Genomic DNA, 16,188 nt, shown 5'->3' on the forward strand with positions numbered 1-16,188 from the left:
AGTACAGTAACAAAGTAGCAACAATACATTTCTTTATTTACAATTATAAATACAAGAGATGTTAACAGTGTGTACAATTAAGGTATGCATTCAGTTGAGTGGTCATTTATAAAAAGTATATCTTTGCAACCTTTGATTGTTCTTTTAGTTTGTTTCTAAGTAGCTGAAGTATCTCTTGCTGCCTCACTTCTGCAGGTAGCGGATTCCAAACAGCTGTGACTAACCTAGGGAGAGCTTTCTCCTTTGGAGGTTTTAAAACAAGGTGCATCGGGGATAATGTTATCTTCTTGTCTATCTCTAAATGTGTAGATAGGCTGCTTGATTTGTAATGTTGTTTTTGGATGGTGGGCAGGGTCCCATTTTTAACAGCTTGTAGATTTGACAGCTAAGTAGAAATGGGGCCCTGTCATTTACAGTTAGCCAATTATACCAGTGTTGAGGTTGGCAGTGATGAATTTAGCGTTCTGCAAGAACAGATTTGTAAATTTCAGTAGTGAACCCTTTGGAAGCACTTTTGTAATTTTTTTTGTTTTATTTTTTGAAACGGGCAGTAGGCAACACACACAGCCACCAGTCTTTTGCTTTTTATTGTAATATAATGCTTTTTGATACTTGATTTTTAACCGATTCAGCAAAATTTCTTTTTTTTTTTTTTTTTTTTTTATAACAGATGAACTTGACATTCACAAGAGCTTTATTCTTTGAAACTGGATGCCTTTTTTGCTTCATCATACAGAATTCATTGTACTTGTGTCCAGCGTTTCTGGCTTTCAGTACAGATTTCTTTTCCTTAGGGGTATATTTGATTTTTCCTCACGTATTTGCCATTTTTTGAGTAAGCACTTTTCTTTTTCTAAGCTCCATAGCTTCCACATTTTCTGTTCTGACATTTCTTTAAAATGATTCAAAAATGTTGCTTTCACGTAGTTATAGATACCATTTTGGTATTTAAACAGATGCCCTGTATCCTCTTCTCTCTGCTTGAGCTGTGTATTTTTAGCCTTCATCTTTAAGTTGACATCATTTAGATTTCCTCTGCTTTGGTGCATTTTATAGACATGACTTCCAGGAATTAATGGGGTTTTGACGCGCTTTTTGCATCGACAGCAGTATCAGTTCTCTTTGTTTATGATGCTGCTTCCTGTCGGACCTCATTAGATTGGTGGTAGTTCTGACTGCTATAGTTTCTGAAATTCTTCCTTCAACAAGATAGTCTTCAGACCTTGTTCTTTTTTACAAAATGTGACAAAACCTTAGTATGTCTGCCTCTTGTTTTGTCCATCATGTTACATTTTCAGTCTTACTGTAACTGCGGTGGTGGTGCTGCGGTAGCGCTGTCACCTCACAGTTAGACGTTGCCCGTTCGATTCTCAGTTAGAGCGTCTTCTGTGTGGCGACATGCGTGAATGGACGTTCCTTCATTGAAGGTTGTGTGTTAGGCCCGGCAAGCCAGCACGTCAAAATCTACTGCCAGTCATTAGCGGACTGGAGTTCCGCTGTGGCGACCGCTAACCGGGAAAAGCCGAAAGAAACAAAGAAACTGTATTACACATAGTACAGTGTAGTGCAATTTATTTACTTATGCTTTTGTGCTTCACACTGCTTCTGTGCTACTATCCTAATGTTTTTAGTCAGGCCCTAATTTTAGCATTTTTTTATGTTTTTGTTAAATGGGCAGCCAATTGACTTTTGCATTGCTGCATCACAACATTTGGTTCTCCAGCTGCCTTTTAGTTAGATTCTTATGTCTTCCCTTTGTACATATGGATTTTTGCTTGGTGCTTCAGCATCTTTCCTTGTTCCAAGGATATGAATTGGTACTCCACTTGGTTGTCCATGAACTACCATACCAACTGTGTGTGTGTGTCTATCATCGCTCATCCTGCAATGGGTTTGGTACCCCATTTGGATTGACATTTGTATTTTGCACTAGGTAATTGGAGAATGAATAAATAATTTGTTGACAGAGTTAAAAAAAACATTAAGTAAAACTGCCTGCTTTCAGGAGGGTAATTATGAATCTTTTTTTTATTGTTGTTTGAGACTTCTGCAGTGTGCTTGTGGAAGTCAAACTCTAGTAAACTGTTGGTTTGCAGCTCACGACCCACTTAGTCATAGTTTCAGCTTCGTCCTTTTGAAGCATTTAAAAAACAAACTGACAAAAAGGTAATCTCAGTCTCAAAGCCTGTTTTGAAGTGTGCAGTTGGGGGGGGGGGGGCTGTTTCTGTTTAGCAGGATTTTTCAAGATATCAGAAGACATTGTGACCGGCAGCCATATGGTGAGTAGGTACATGGGTCATACATAAAAAAAAATTACTTTATTCACTTCAGATTATCTGCAGTTATAAAAAATAATAGAACTATTGTTTTATTGTGTATGGAATATTTTGTTTAACGGAAAGGGTGGTTTTGATTTGGAGTCCTCACTGCACGTGACACTAACAGAGTTATTGAGTATATTGTATTCTGATGCAGAACTGTTAAAGTTTGAGGAAGATATAGACATTCATTCACATTAAAAGTTCTCAAGTGGCCCGAGGGGAGCTACAGTTTCTGTAATGCATAGATATTGGTACACAAAGATAGTGTAGAGCTTTCAAGGTCAAAAGAGAAATTGTTTGGAAAACAGTCGAGGAACCAGACTACAAGCATTGCAGCCATGCTGACATTTTGTTGGTCTGTGGACCTTGAAGAGGTTTATAAGCCTGCAACAGAGCCAGTACCTTTTAGGGATGAGAGACATAATCATTAGGGTGCCTGCAAGGATGTACAGCAACATCAGGCAGTATTCTGTCTGTTATTTTAAAACCCATTTGCATTTCAGTAAATTTCTTTTTGAATTGTTTAAGCAAATCAGTAGACATTAAAGTGAGCATGATTATATTTTAACCTTCAGCTTGCACACCCATAGTAACTATTCATATTCTTTCTTTATGTTAACATAAAGAAATGTTTCACTGGTTGAGAGCTGTGATCAGTTGCAAGAGTGCTAAGTTAAAGACTTTTGAAATAGTCATCCTATTTCCAAAACAGTGCTGAACTAGTTAATATAAGAAAGATGCTGTTTTTTTTCTGTGTGCTGCTGTTTTTGTTCATGTCTGACATGGAAATCACCTGTCAAGTGGCTTGTTTGAATTGATGCATTAGTTTAGTGATTATGGGGAGAGCTGAACCTGATGACTTCTGTTTACCTATGCTGTGTCATAGTTTTCCAGTATTGTTTGCTGAACATTTCTGCCTTACAAACCTGAATAAGGATTTGCACATCTGTTTGCATAGCAATCTGTTCCTTGTTCAGTACAGTGTTTCACTACTGAAAGAAAGGCGTTACACGGCAGAGCTGTGTCAGGTAGAAACATTACTCTGTCAGTAAATGGCAGACGTGGAGGGTCAGTAGTAATAAGCCAAAGACCCTTCAAAGCCTAAATTGAGTATGTATTAGACCGGTTGTTGGGCCTTTCAGAATGGATTATAAATAGCAGCAGTTCAGCACTTGCATTCATACCTCTCATCCTCATAGAACAAGAAATCTGGACGAAGCCAAAAATAATGGGGGGGGGGGGATTTTAAATATTAATCTTACAGACTTAGAAAGTTGCTAGAATAAAATGTTTTGTGTTAGCATGTATTTTCTGAAGTATATGATGAACAGACCAAAAATATGAGGCAAAAATCCAGACATTTGAGAGGTATGCCTGCATTCCATTGTAGTGGCTCACCCCATGGTGTTGTGGTGTTTTACAACATTCATTGAGGAAAACCATATTTGTTCTGTTCTGTTATGGTCTGACCAATGCAAGCATGTGTGTGCATCAACAAACTGCGCCATTACAGACTGTAAAGTTGCAGCATGTGCTTACCTGACATTTTCTGTAGTTTGGCATCTGCATATGTTTGTTACATCCTCATTATCTACACACTGACTTTGGATATGGAAAGTTCTGTTAAGACTAGTGGCTAATGGAAGGGTGAATATTAGGACTGGCCAGGGCAGTTTCAGTAGACAATCAAAATGTCTGTCATTTTAAATTGAAAGAGATAAAGGGCTTCATAAAGAATTGTTACTAAAGATTTGCCACAGCACTTTCCATTAAATGAGTTAAACATTTAGGTATATGTTTGCAGCTAATTACTTTAGCAAGAGATCTAAATTAAGCCATGGAGCTTACAGTAAACTATCAAAGCTTGCATTTGAGGTAGATAAAGCTATTACTGCCTGCTGCTTGTCAGTTGTGGAGCATGCTTGTTATGCTTTGTGTTGTAGTCATAGCTGTGGCAGCTGCATTTTGACTTCTGGTGGGACACGTACTTTCTGACTAATGCTTTTCTGGATCACTCATAACAGCTGTACTAGTAGGTTGCAGTAAATGTTGATGTCCTTTTCTTGCGTATATGTGTTGCATTTGTGTTTTATTTGAGGTGCCTTATGGAGGAAGGATAACTTATTGAAAGACATTACTGTAACTTCTTGTTTGAATTGTGCCATAAATTAATTCATACTTTGTGTTGGCTGGATAAGGTGGTTTATATTACACTAATGTATTTGTCCATTGCAGCTTGCAGATGCACTGCTGATGATTTTCATGTAGTAGTTTGCTGAAGTTTGACGTAACAGTTCTGCATTCTGAACAACATTTGTGATGGACATAATTTTAATTTGTTCCCTCATCACCACTAGCTGTTTTGCTAACCAGAGCAACTTTTGTTGCTATTATGAGAAATCTTTATGCAGAGTATAATAGCAGTAAAGTCATTTTTTTGTTTTTGATTTTTTCAGTGTTAAAGTGGATATTTGTGTTTGTAGCCCGATAGGTATTAATTAATCCATAGTCCTCTAATGGTTCGTGAACTCTGATGCCCCTTCCTTAATTTCCCATGAGTAGGGATTTAGAAACTTAGGTATGTATACAGTTTATAAACCTGCAGATGGAGAAATAATATCATTGGGAATAATTTTCTGAATGCATTGTAAGTTTTTGGAGTATGTCATTTCTTCTTTACTTGTTTAATTAATGTTTCTAACAAAGTAGAGTGGCGGCCATTTAGTACGGTGTGAACTATTCCCTGATGTGTTGAGTGTTTATATCCTCAAAGGATGGAGATAGATCTAAGAGCCGTTGGGTCTACAGTTAAATAATGATGGTTTCAAAACCCTGTAGCACATCAGCCCTCTTAGCAGACAGTATTGTATACCAATCTCTGTGCATTACAGAAACTCTAGCTTCCCTCAGGCCACTTGAGAACTTTTAACTGACTTACTGGCTTAAAATAAATGTATGTTTTGTTATGATTAAGTGCTGTAATTTGCCAAGAAAGGATGGTGGTGCAGTAGAGGATTTTTATAAGGAGCATCACAGAATTTTGTGATCTGACTCGTGAGGGTAGCAACAATGGCTTGAAGAGATAGCTGTGAGTAGGTGCCTTTGATTTTGTTGCTGTTGTACTGCAAAATGCTGTAGAACCCACATTTGTGAAATTAAAAATGCTTGGTTTGAAGTTCAGAACGTAACTGTAAATGTGTCTACTTTAAGAAATTAAAAAAGCTGGTCCTTTCATTTTATTGTTTGATCATCCTTTTCAATTTTATGAGTATAGTCTTTTCGTTTCCTGCTATCCCATGAATCTGTACTGTAAGATGACATTTTCAGTCAGGTATTTTGAACGGGAGTCCTTCCTAACTCCAGTCTATTATTTAAACCACAGTGGGAATTAGGTAGGGGTCATCTGCTTCAAAATTCACCCCCCCCCAAAATGCTTGGTAGTAAATGTCTTCAAACTCCTGCTAGTGAAGACTGCTACAGCCTTGAGTTTTGCTTGATAACTCATTCATTCATTTTTGTAATTTTTTTGTATTACTGATCACCGACCAGTTGGAACTGGTAACACTGATCAGCCCTGGGTCTTCTGAGCTTACTCAGATTGACTGAATCATGCTGCACATGTTTCTCTGCCCGCTTTGCTTCATTCTCACCCTTAATTCCCAGCCATCCCCCAGAGTTCAACACACCCCATTCCTTCCACTTAGTCACATGCCCTTCTTTCCAGTATAACAGGAGCATGCACATAATTTCTATGTACCATTAGATTTAATTTTGAAAGAAATGTCAAATAAAATGCCCATCCTCATGTTCTGCTTCTTCCTGTGAATGCCCATCTCAACCAAGGACTTAGCACACTCAGACCTCTTCCCCTCAGACAAATGCATTTCAACACTATTTACCCCAAAGTCATTATGTTCTCTATAACTTCCTCTTCACTCTGTCTTGCAGTACTACTACAAACCCCTCTACACTCATGCCCTCCTCTGCTGTCCTATAGAGTCCTCATTCCATTTTATACATACACATCTACCACTACAACTGGCATCCATCTATCATTAAATGCTCCCTAAAACTTCCAAGATTCCTCATAAAGTTGATGCCCGCACTCTCCCTCTTACTCTTACTGTTAGCAACATCAGGTCAAATCTAGTCTGAAACACCTTGTCCTGCTTCCTTATTAATGCACAAAGCTTTTAAAATAAAGTGGACCAACTAAGCTCTCGTATCTCTGTTCACAACCTCCAAATCATTGCTATCACAGAATCCTGGTTTAAGTTGCAGATCCCTCGGTACACCACTTCTTCCCAGGCTATGATTACTTTTTTGATGCCAGGCCAGGATTAAAGAAAGGAGGAGGGTACTCTTCTTTTTTTCAAGTAAGATATCAACATACAACTGCTTGCTAAAAGTAATACCTCCTAAGATTCTCTTCCAAATTGGTTAGTAACACAAATACACTTTCCATTTAACTCCCTGATTTTTATAGCAGCTGCCTATCCCCCCCTCCAGTTTCATTACAAAAAGTTAATAACCTACTCAGCATTTAACGTTTTCTGCTCTGAACATCAGAAGTCTTGTTCTTCTTGGTGGCTTTAACCCCAGTCTCCTTGGCCTCCCAGAAAACTGCCACTTAAATGTCTCAATGTGTTTAATCCACAGTACAAACACAATCTCTGCAGGTACAGCAACTGCAAGGTTTCAAAGAAAATGTGTTCCAAAAACCAAATGAAGAAACCAGCAGACTCTGGCAAATAAACAGTATTTAATATATGTTGCTAAGAAGCATTTATGAAAATATAGGGCAACATTGTTGTTCCCCTATATTTTCATATATGCTTCTTAGCAACATATGTTAAATACTGTTTGCCACAGTCTGCTGGTTTCTTCATTTGGTTTGTGGTTCAGTGTATTTAATCTGACCTAGTTTGCCTCAGAATCCACAGGCCCCAATTCTTCCTAATCACATCACTCCCTGCTTGATCTGATGAACACAGATGGCCCTCACTAAATTCTTGTATGTCTATCCACCCTCCCAACAGAAGTGGTCACTGTCATCAGCTTCAACATCCACCTTGACTGCAAAAAGTCTTCTTCAAAACTCATTACATTGTGCCATAAATCTCAAGTAAACATTACGAAACTTATCTATCCTCTCTTTTCCTTGACTCTATACTCTCCTCCTCAGACCCTAACAGTGCTGCCCAGCTCTTCACCCATCTTTACTGTAATCTGTAAGCATTATTCTTCTCCCTATAGTCACAAGACTATACAAGGTCAAGAAAAACATCTGGTTCACTTACAAACTCAAAACCCTCCAATGTCCCAGAAACAAAACATGGCACTCCTGGAAGTCTGACCAAACTCCTCCTACCAGACAGAACTAAAAAAACCTGTCCAGACAAGCAATTAAATGTTATAAGAGCTGTCGTATGAGAACAAATCAATCAAACTTTTTTACTGATAACAGTTCTGGGCGGAGATCAACTGGTTAACATGTAAGACTCCTCCCAATGCTCACTTTTTCGCATCACCTATCTCCTCCTATCACTTCTCCATCCTCCCCTCCATCAGTTCATGTATTTTACTCCCTCACTCAGCCTCTGCCTCACCTCCCCGTTTTACTCCCCTCTTCTATTTTAGAAAGATTGTAACCAAAAGATATTATACCTCTTCTTGAAAACCTAAAAGTTGATTCACCTGCAGGAACAGACACCCTCTCCCAATTGTCCATATTCCAATGTATGGAGTACATTGTTACTTCTCTGATACATATCTGCAACCTTTGTGTAACTCAAAACTGCATGCCCAAGATATCGAAAACAGCAAAAGCATACCTCTCCTCCAAAAAATCCAATCCTAACCTACCCAGTGATTACCTCCCAATTTGTATACTTCCTACTGTTTGGAAAATCTTATATAACCTGGTCTACAATCCGCTCTAAAACTGCCAAGTGAGTACTGCCTTCTCTGTTACAAGCAGCGTGGTTACAGCTGTAACACATCTCTTCCACTGCACTTTGAATCTTCACTGATCACAATCCTTTCAGCTATGGACAAATACCTCCCTAAAGGAGCCATATTTATAGACCTTAACAGAGCCTTTGAACAGGTTGACCACGCAAACCTATTTAACCACCTTACTGGCATCAGGATTAGTCTTGACACTATTCCCTGGTTCCAGAATTACTTACCCAGCCAACATTTCTCAGTAAATTGTAACAGCAGTACGTCAGGCATCACTCCTTACTTAGAGTCCCTCAAGGTTGCATACTGCCCCTCTTCTTTTCTCCAGTTTTATAAATAAAAAATCTCACTTGACCTACCCCATATATGTATATATATATATATATATATATATGTGTGTGTGTGTGTGTATATATATATATATATATATATGTGTGTGTGTGTTTGTGTATATATATATATATATATATATATATATATATATATATATAGAGACAACGATTATATGCTGATGTCCTGTTTATCTTCTGCTCCAGCCACACCACCCAGTCATTTCAACGTGTTCTGCAAAAAGATTTCCCCTCACTCATTAACTGAACCAGTACTAGAAAACTGTTACTTAACTCCTCAAAGACTAAAATTATGCTCTTTGGAACCTCCACTAAAAGGTAAATCCCCCCAACTCCCTTCTTATTCTTGACCGTCGTAACAATGTCATTGAGCATGTTAATACCTTCAGATATCTAGAAATCTGGCTTGATCCTTCCCTTAACTTCCACCATCATCTTGAAAACACTCAGAAAAAAACAAACTCCATACTCTTCTGGACTAACAAAATCTCCTCTTTACTCTTTCCCATCCATTAAGAAATGCTGTTGTCAAAGGAGTTCTTCTAGCCCAACCTGAGTATTGCCTAGCTCTTGTAGCCTCTGCCTCCAAATGAAACTTCACCACCATCCAATCAATCTCCAACTCCATCTGCAACTTCATTACCTTTTCCCCAATGTATAACTACCACTGTCTTACACTAGCTGGAGCTAACTTGCTGCCGGTTCAGCAATGAGCCAGTCTACTCCTTGGCTCCCAACATTTCCATCTCCTGCCCTTCTCATTCCTCTAGCTTACTCGGCCTCCATCATACAACTTTAGGTCTTTCAGCCACTCAGGGTCTTTCTTGCAAGTGCCTAAAACCAGACTTTGGTAATCTAACCACTCCTGTTCTACCCTTGGACCCAAGCTCTGGAGGGGGTCTTCCCTCAAATGTTAAGATCTCACTTACTCCTCCTTTCAGGCTTAACTGTAAAAACATTTTCACAGCAGAGGCTACTTGTAAATGCTCTGCTTCAGGTTTTATAATCTAGCCTCCCTAATCTGTGATGCATAATGCCTATCGTTTTCACTACATCATCTCTTTTCTAATTCCTAGCATGTCACTACTGTTACTGTTATAAATATTGTACATTATTTCTGTTGACTACCTTCTTAAGTCATTTTTTTCTATTGTATATTAACTGTTTGTTTTCAGTGTACTCTTATTATATACTTTTTTATTTTTTCCACTTGATATGTGTTCACGTTCTAGTTTGAGACCGAAAATGGTCCAGTGGGATCAGTGATCTACTCAGGTTAACAAATCGTATAAATAAATATAAACATGCACTTAACCAGTTTTGTTGCCCAAAATTGTTCTGCTTAAGTGAACTATCAAATATGTTGCTGTAACATTCAGAGCCAAACATTCAGGTACAGGTTCTTATTCCATTCCATCTTTTTTTTTTTTTTTAATGAGTAAGAAAGCTGTAAGCATTTCAACTTTGTTGGTATATCAGTGCCATCTCCACTTTCTAAATGAAGAGATTAATTTTGCTGCATGAGCATATAGTACATAATAATATATTCTAATTCATTAGCTGGTTTCTTGGGCTGTCTTTACTAGAAGATCATTCATCTTTTGAATCGGTGTTCTTTGACTTAAGTTTGATAAAGTATGCAGGTCATTGGGAAAAGTTTTTGTGTAAATGTTCCACTTTTTTAGGGACTTCTGCAAGTAGTTATCTGATTACACAGGACTCTATTGATGTTGGTCAGTTCAGGCTGTGTAGCAAGTTGTGGCTGCCTTCTTCGCACCTTCATTCTGTGAAATGCCTTTAGCTATTTCTTTTATGCTTTTTTCATTGTCTTTATTCTGGCCACCAGTGATGTAATCGGACTGGTGTGCCAAACTGCTGTGAGGAAGTTGTTGCTTATAGAATGGTATATTTCAGCTTTTCTTTCAGCACAGAAGGGTATTATTTCAGAAGAAAAGGAGGCAAGTGAAACCTTGAAAATGGATTTGTTATATTAACCATTTTCAGAGTAGACAGATGGTTAGCTAGAGAAACCCTTAACCATCCCTAGGCTTGTAAACCCGGTACATGTCATTTGCCTCAAGCTGAGGAGGCACTGTGTTTGGTGCTAGGACCCAGCATTGGGAAGAGTGCACTGTTGTCGTCATTGTCTGCTTGTTATCTGTACTTTACTAAAAGCAGGAATTCTGACGTGTCCATTTTCAGAAATGTATTGGGGAATGTGATCTTGGCAAAGTCATATTAGTTGCATCGTCCTAAGTCTGCTAAAATTCACCCTGTACTAGCATTGACACTGGTTTAGAAACTGACCTTTCTCACCAAACAATTAGACAGAGAGGTGATAATGGAGTCCCAAATAGCTGCTGTTACTATCATTGGAGGGTAGGGGTTGTGGAAGTTGGTATGATGCTAGTCTCATCCCAAATAAGGACTAGTGGGTTACTTGGTTACAAACCAATAAAATGAACTAAAAGGCTCAGGAGAGATCTTAGATATGCCTTTCAATCTCCTGCTTCTGAAGTCTTGAAATGTGGTTTCCTTAACCCTTAGAAATAGCCACTACCTTACTTTTGCAACAGGACCCAACTTGTTTTGGGACTGAATTCTGCTGAGAGTTGTTCCAGATGGTTTATAAGATCACATCTTGAATTAACTTGTGTCATTGAGGACATACTGGGAATGTGAGGGCATTTGCTTTTGTTGCATTTTAAAGTACCACTTTTTATCTCAGTTTTAGGTTTTAATAAGATTATTCATTAATTAAGACTGGGTGCATATCCCAATGAGATCTCCCTGATGAGAGGTTATTATATGCCTGAACACAAGTGCATCACAGCTAAGAGAAATTTCAACTGTCACAGCTATTAAATTGCATTGAGTACAGTAGAGGTGTGCATTTCTTTTTTTTTTTCCTTCTAATAATCTAGTTGGAATAATATATGTTGAGGAATATATACCGAGGTCAACAACCCCATGCTGTCAAGCAGTGCCGCTAGCCATATCAGTCTGTCTTTAGTTATACTTCTATTACTTGTGCAGATTTTTTCCTGATCTGTGTTTGCATGTAATATTTTGCAGTTGATAAAACATTTTCTTATCTGAATACTTTATAACAACACTTCAGCTTTACTGTGACTTGAATTTGGTGTTACAAGTCATAACAGCTTGAGTATCCACTGGTTTATCTGCCTCTTTGTGGTATGGTCATGAGAGGAAATGTCTATCAGATACAAATAACATGCTCATCTGCATAAACAAGTCTTGTTTAATAGTATGACTTTACTGTTCTTTACAGTCTAACATTTCTTGTCAGAAGAAATTTGGTTTTAAACAGTGTGTTTTGCTGCAGTTTTCTTTAAAGATTTATGATTTCCCATATCTTATTGTTTTACAGCTTCCTGCCGATTTCACAAAACTCCATCTCACAGACAGCCTTCATCCACAGGTGACACATGTTTCCTCCAGTCATTCAGGATGTAGCATTACTAGCGATTCTGGAAGCAGTAGCCTTTCTGATATTTACCAGGTAAGAAAACCGAACTAGATCTGAATCATAGCTCTTGAGCAGCAAACAAGGGTGTGTCTTGCATTTATTAAACGCAAAATATTTTGTTTTGTTTGCTGTATGTATAGCCATTTAAATGTATTATGGATCTTGTGTAGTCCCACTATATTAAGTATGTTTAATAGTGTGACATAAGTTCAAAAGTCAAAGCCTGTGTGTGTGTGTGTGTGCGCGCGCGCACAGAATTGCCCACCTCGAAGTCATGGAGGCTTTATTGAATCTTGTAAGAGGAACCAGTGTAAACAGCTCACAGTGAAAGTGTTTCTTTTAATTGTTCAGTGTACAAATTGTAAAACAAATGCATGGTACTTTAGTTTTATGAAAGTTGCACATAATTGTTAGTGCTGCCATCTGCTCTTGTTAATTCCTTGAGGGTCCATTTGCCAACTGGCAGCTTTATGAAGTGCTACCTACCTACATGGTGACAACAGATTGCAGTACATGGTTCCTCATAATATGACAGTATTTAGTGATTTACTCCATCGTTGTATTAGCATCACTATGATATACATTTGGTGTAGTAAAGCATACCCCAGTAGTTTAAATCCTTGTTAGTCCATCTGAGAAGCTGTCGCTAAGATTTTTTTCAATCGGGCTTTCAGTTTGATTGTCAATACCATGTCTTATTTTCATGATAGTAATTTTAAAGTTTACCAAACATTTAAAAACTGTTTATAGGTTTTGGTCAAGTATGGATAAAAGTATATCTGTGCATACTGCTTGCATAGGTTAATGTTGTCATGTTGTGTCTGCATATTTTGTACTTAATATCATATTTAGATGGTATGCAGTGATGTAAGTTCCCCACCCCATTTTTAGGTGGTATGCAGTAATTTAAGAACCCCACCCTGTCTCTTCTACAAAGTTGATTTTGTGTCAAATGCTTGATTTCCCAGGCTTTATATAATATAAAAAAGTGAAATGAGAGTATTTTATGAAGGAAAGTTAGAAGCTGGATGTCATTAGTCAGTGTTCATGAACACTACAGCTGCAGGATGGATTTACAGTATACCAGATTTCATTGGTATGTTGATAAGGAAGGAAAGTGCAGACAGAATTCTGACTATTTCAGTAGCATGAAACCAACCATCCATCTGTTTATTTTCTGAAAACATGCTTTATCCTTTACAGGATCATGGGAGTGCAGAAGCCTATCCTTTTATTCAGGAGACTGTGTTCCTTGATGGCCTTATGGCAGGAACCATATCATTTAACTTGTTAAGTTTGCTCTGTGTAAGGCTCTGGTCTGCTGCAGTACACACACACACACTGACTGAGTTATGGTGCTGTGTACTTAATTTTCATCATATCCTCTTCCCCTTATGATAAATTAGTTGGAATAAGGAACTTTCCAGAAAATTAGTGTTGTATCTGTAAATATGTTTTATTCATTTATTATGTGATCCTGTTCACCTGGGCTGTGCCTGCAAGTGGTCCATTGAGATCAGTGGGCTACCCCACTACATAAGTAACTAAATAATACTGCCCACATAAGTGCACTGTACAGCATATTGCATGCAACTGTTGGAAATGTTCGTTGACTGGTAATTTATATTGCATCACCTGCCGTGTGGTGCAGACTGTGTAAAATCCTTGATGTACAATATCTCTGGTGGTCACAATTGTGAAGGATCTCTGTACCACAGCTGCCGTGTGTGATGTAAACATGGCACTACTGCCACCCAGAGCAGAGGATGAGGTGGAACCACTATTTCCAGAACTGATAACAAGAAAGTGTGCATGACTGTTTCAGTAATTAATCCAGGGGAAAATGTAAACTGCTGTCCTAGGTATGGGCTTCTAACCTCCACTCCCAGATTCAACTGCACACACTGGTGTGGTCTGTAAGAGGAGTAGCTATTGTACTGTACTAGGGAACAAATGTCCTATAGTACCACACTGTCCCTAAGAATTCCCATCACTTACACCTAATTGCACTCTTCACGAACCAGTGCCTTCCAGTCCACCCTATGTCTACAATAACTGCCTTTTGTGCAAGGTATTTTCACACGCATGTGCGTGCACAGTTTTTAGGGAGAGCTATCAGAATTCTTTAGTTCCCCACTGTTTTTTTTTCTTTCTTTCTTTCCTGGCCTTTGTAGTTCTACAACTACTCTGAAGAATGTCATAGAGTTTATCTGTCTGCTTTTACAGAAAGCTAGGTAATCTCAAAAGTATGAGCCCTACATTTTGCTTACCCCACAATGGAAACGATGGTTATAGTCATCTTAGCTAAACACCATTGCATAAATACAATTGTAGTGAGTACCAGCCTCAAAACTGTAAAAGCAAATAAATGAATTTTGCTTAAGTAATAAAGAAGATGGTGCAAATGCAGAACAAAATATATGTAGGTTGACATAGAAAGAAAATTAAAAGAAAATACAATAAACACAGCATACATGCAGGAAAAAAAAACTCCAAATACCCAAGTTTCATGACTAGCTTGCTACATGAAAACTGTCCCTCTAAGTAGCTAGTTCTCACCGATAGGATGATTCCAGCAGCAGGCGTCAGCAACTACACTAAGTACTAATTATATATTTTTAACTGCTGTAACGTACAATTATATAGAAAAATCGTTCTCTGTACATATAAGGTTGTAACTTGTGCAGTGTCCAAATTATACCCAGACATTCTTTCTTTATTGCTGTATACACTTCCTCCCTGTGTTGAAGTCTGTTGCTCCTATACACAGTGAAGCACTCCTCTTCCCTCGGAGAAAACTTGGCTAAATAAATTCCCCACCCCATAGTTGGAAGGATACACCAGTACAATGAATTCTTGATTTTGATCACAACTAGCTGATGGTTCACTAAGAGCTTCCATGAATTTTTGAATGCTTAATCACAGTCTGGTGTCCAAGCAACCTTGTTTGGTCTGTTTTCCTGATAAAGTCTGTAAGGGGAGTAGCCACTGTACTATACTGGGGATCAAATTTCCTGTAGTACCATGCTGTTCCTAGGAATCCCATACCTATTTTTTTGGTAGTAGAAGTGGGCCATGTATGAACTGCTTCAAACTTTGCAGGTTCTTGCCGAATATTTCCAATACTTTCTAGTATCAACATAAGTATCTTCTTGAAGAACAATTTAGATTTTTCCTTCCTAAATCTATATGTGGAAATTCCAGAATTCAGTTGTTGACTGTTCAGAGTCTGTTACCTTTCATTCCCAAGGGAAGCTTTATGGTAGCATTGGATGCATACCATCACATTCCCATAGCCAAAGCCTTCAGGATATTTCTGGCAGTTTCTGTGTTTGGATCATACTATCAGTTCTTTTTCATTACTCTTTGGGTTCCTACAGCTGTTGTAAGAGACTTTACAAAGCATCCAACTCCAGTCATAGCATGTTGCAGACTAAGTGGCACTCACAGTTTCCTTAATCATATGACTTGCTTACCTTTGCAGAGTCTGTTCTCATGTGTCAAGGGTCCTTAAGATGGGGTTCATCTCTTCTGACCAATTTAGGGTTTCAGATAAACATTCAGGAATCCTCCTTGACCCTATCACATAGGCTTGTCTTTCAAGGAAGTCTTATAGATACTCTGCAGCAAAAGGCTTTTTTGATGCAGGAGAATTTGGATTTTCATCTGGAACCTTTCCTTTGTTTCTCAACTCAGTTTTAGACTTCAGCCAAAGTGTTTCTCAGGATTTTGCTGTTCATAGCATCTATGATTCTCATGATTCCTCTCATCAGGTTATGCATGAGAAACATTCAGTGGTATATAAACAACACATGGACCCAAAGTTTGTATCTTCTGGATTTTCAGATATCAATTCTGGGCTTTATTTAAAAAAAATTGCATTGGTGGAGAATACAAATACAAGCAAATGCAGTTATCACCTTTTCTTCTCAATTTCGTAGTCAGTCTGTAAAATAGATGACTCAGATTTTGCTTGGGGGGCAATTTCCATGGGAGTAAAGGTGCAAGGCATTATGTGATACTTCAGACAGGCTAAAGCACATAAATATTATTTATTTATTTT

At 38.1% G+C, this 16,188-nt stretch overlaps 1 protein-coding gene across 12 annotated transcripts in view; it reads left to right on the plus strand.

Moving 5' to 3' along the window:
- The window catches only part of RAPGEF2 (Rap guanine nucleotide exchange factor 2), a 2,418,607-nt gene that overhangs the window by 1,746,807 nt on the left and 655,612 nt on the right, over window positions 1–16,188 (plus strand). For all 12 annotated transcript variants that reach the window (XM_044062055.1, XM_044062064.1, XM_044062056.1 and 9 more), the window contains one exon: window positions 12,027–12,158. In XM_044062055.1, coding sequence (XP_043917990.1) covers window positions 12,027–12,158 — 132 coding nt within the window. The remainder of the gene's footprint in view (window positions 1–12,026; window positions 12,159–16,188) is intronic.

The sequence above is a fragment of the Protopterus annectens genome, chromosome 2.part1, assembly GCF_019279795.1.
Source record: "Protopterus annectens isolate FY-2018-M chromosome 2.part1, PAN1.0, whole genome shotgun sequence".
Lineage (NCBI taxonomy): Eukaryota > Metazoa > Chordata > Ceratodontiformes > Protopteridae > Protopterus > Protopterus annectens.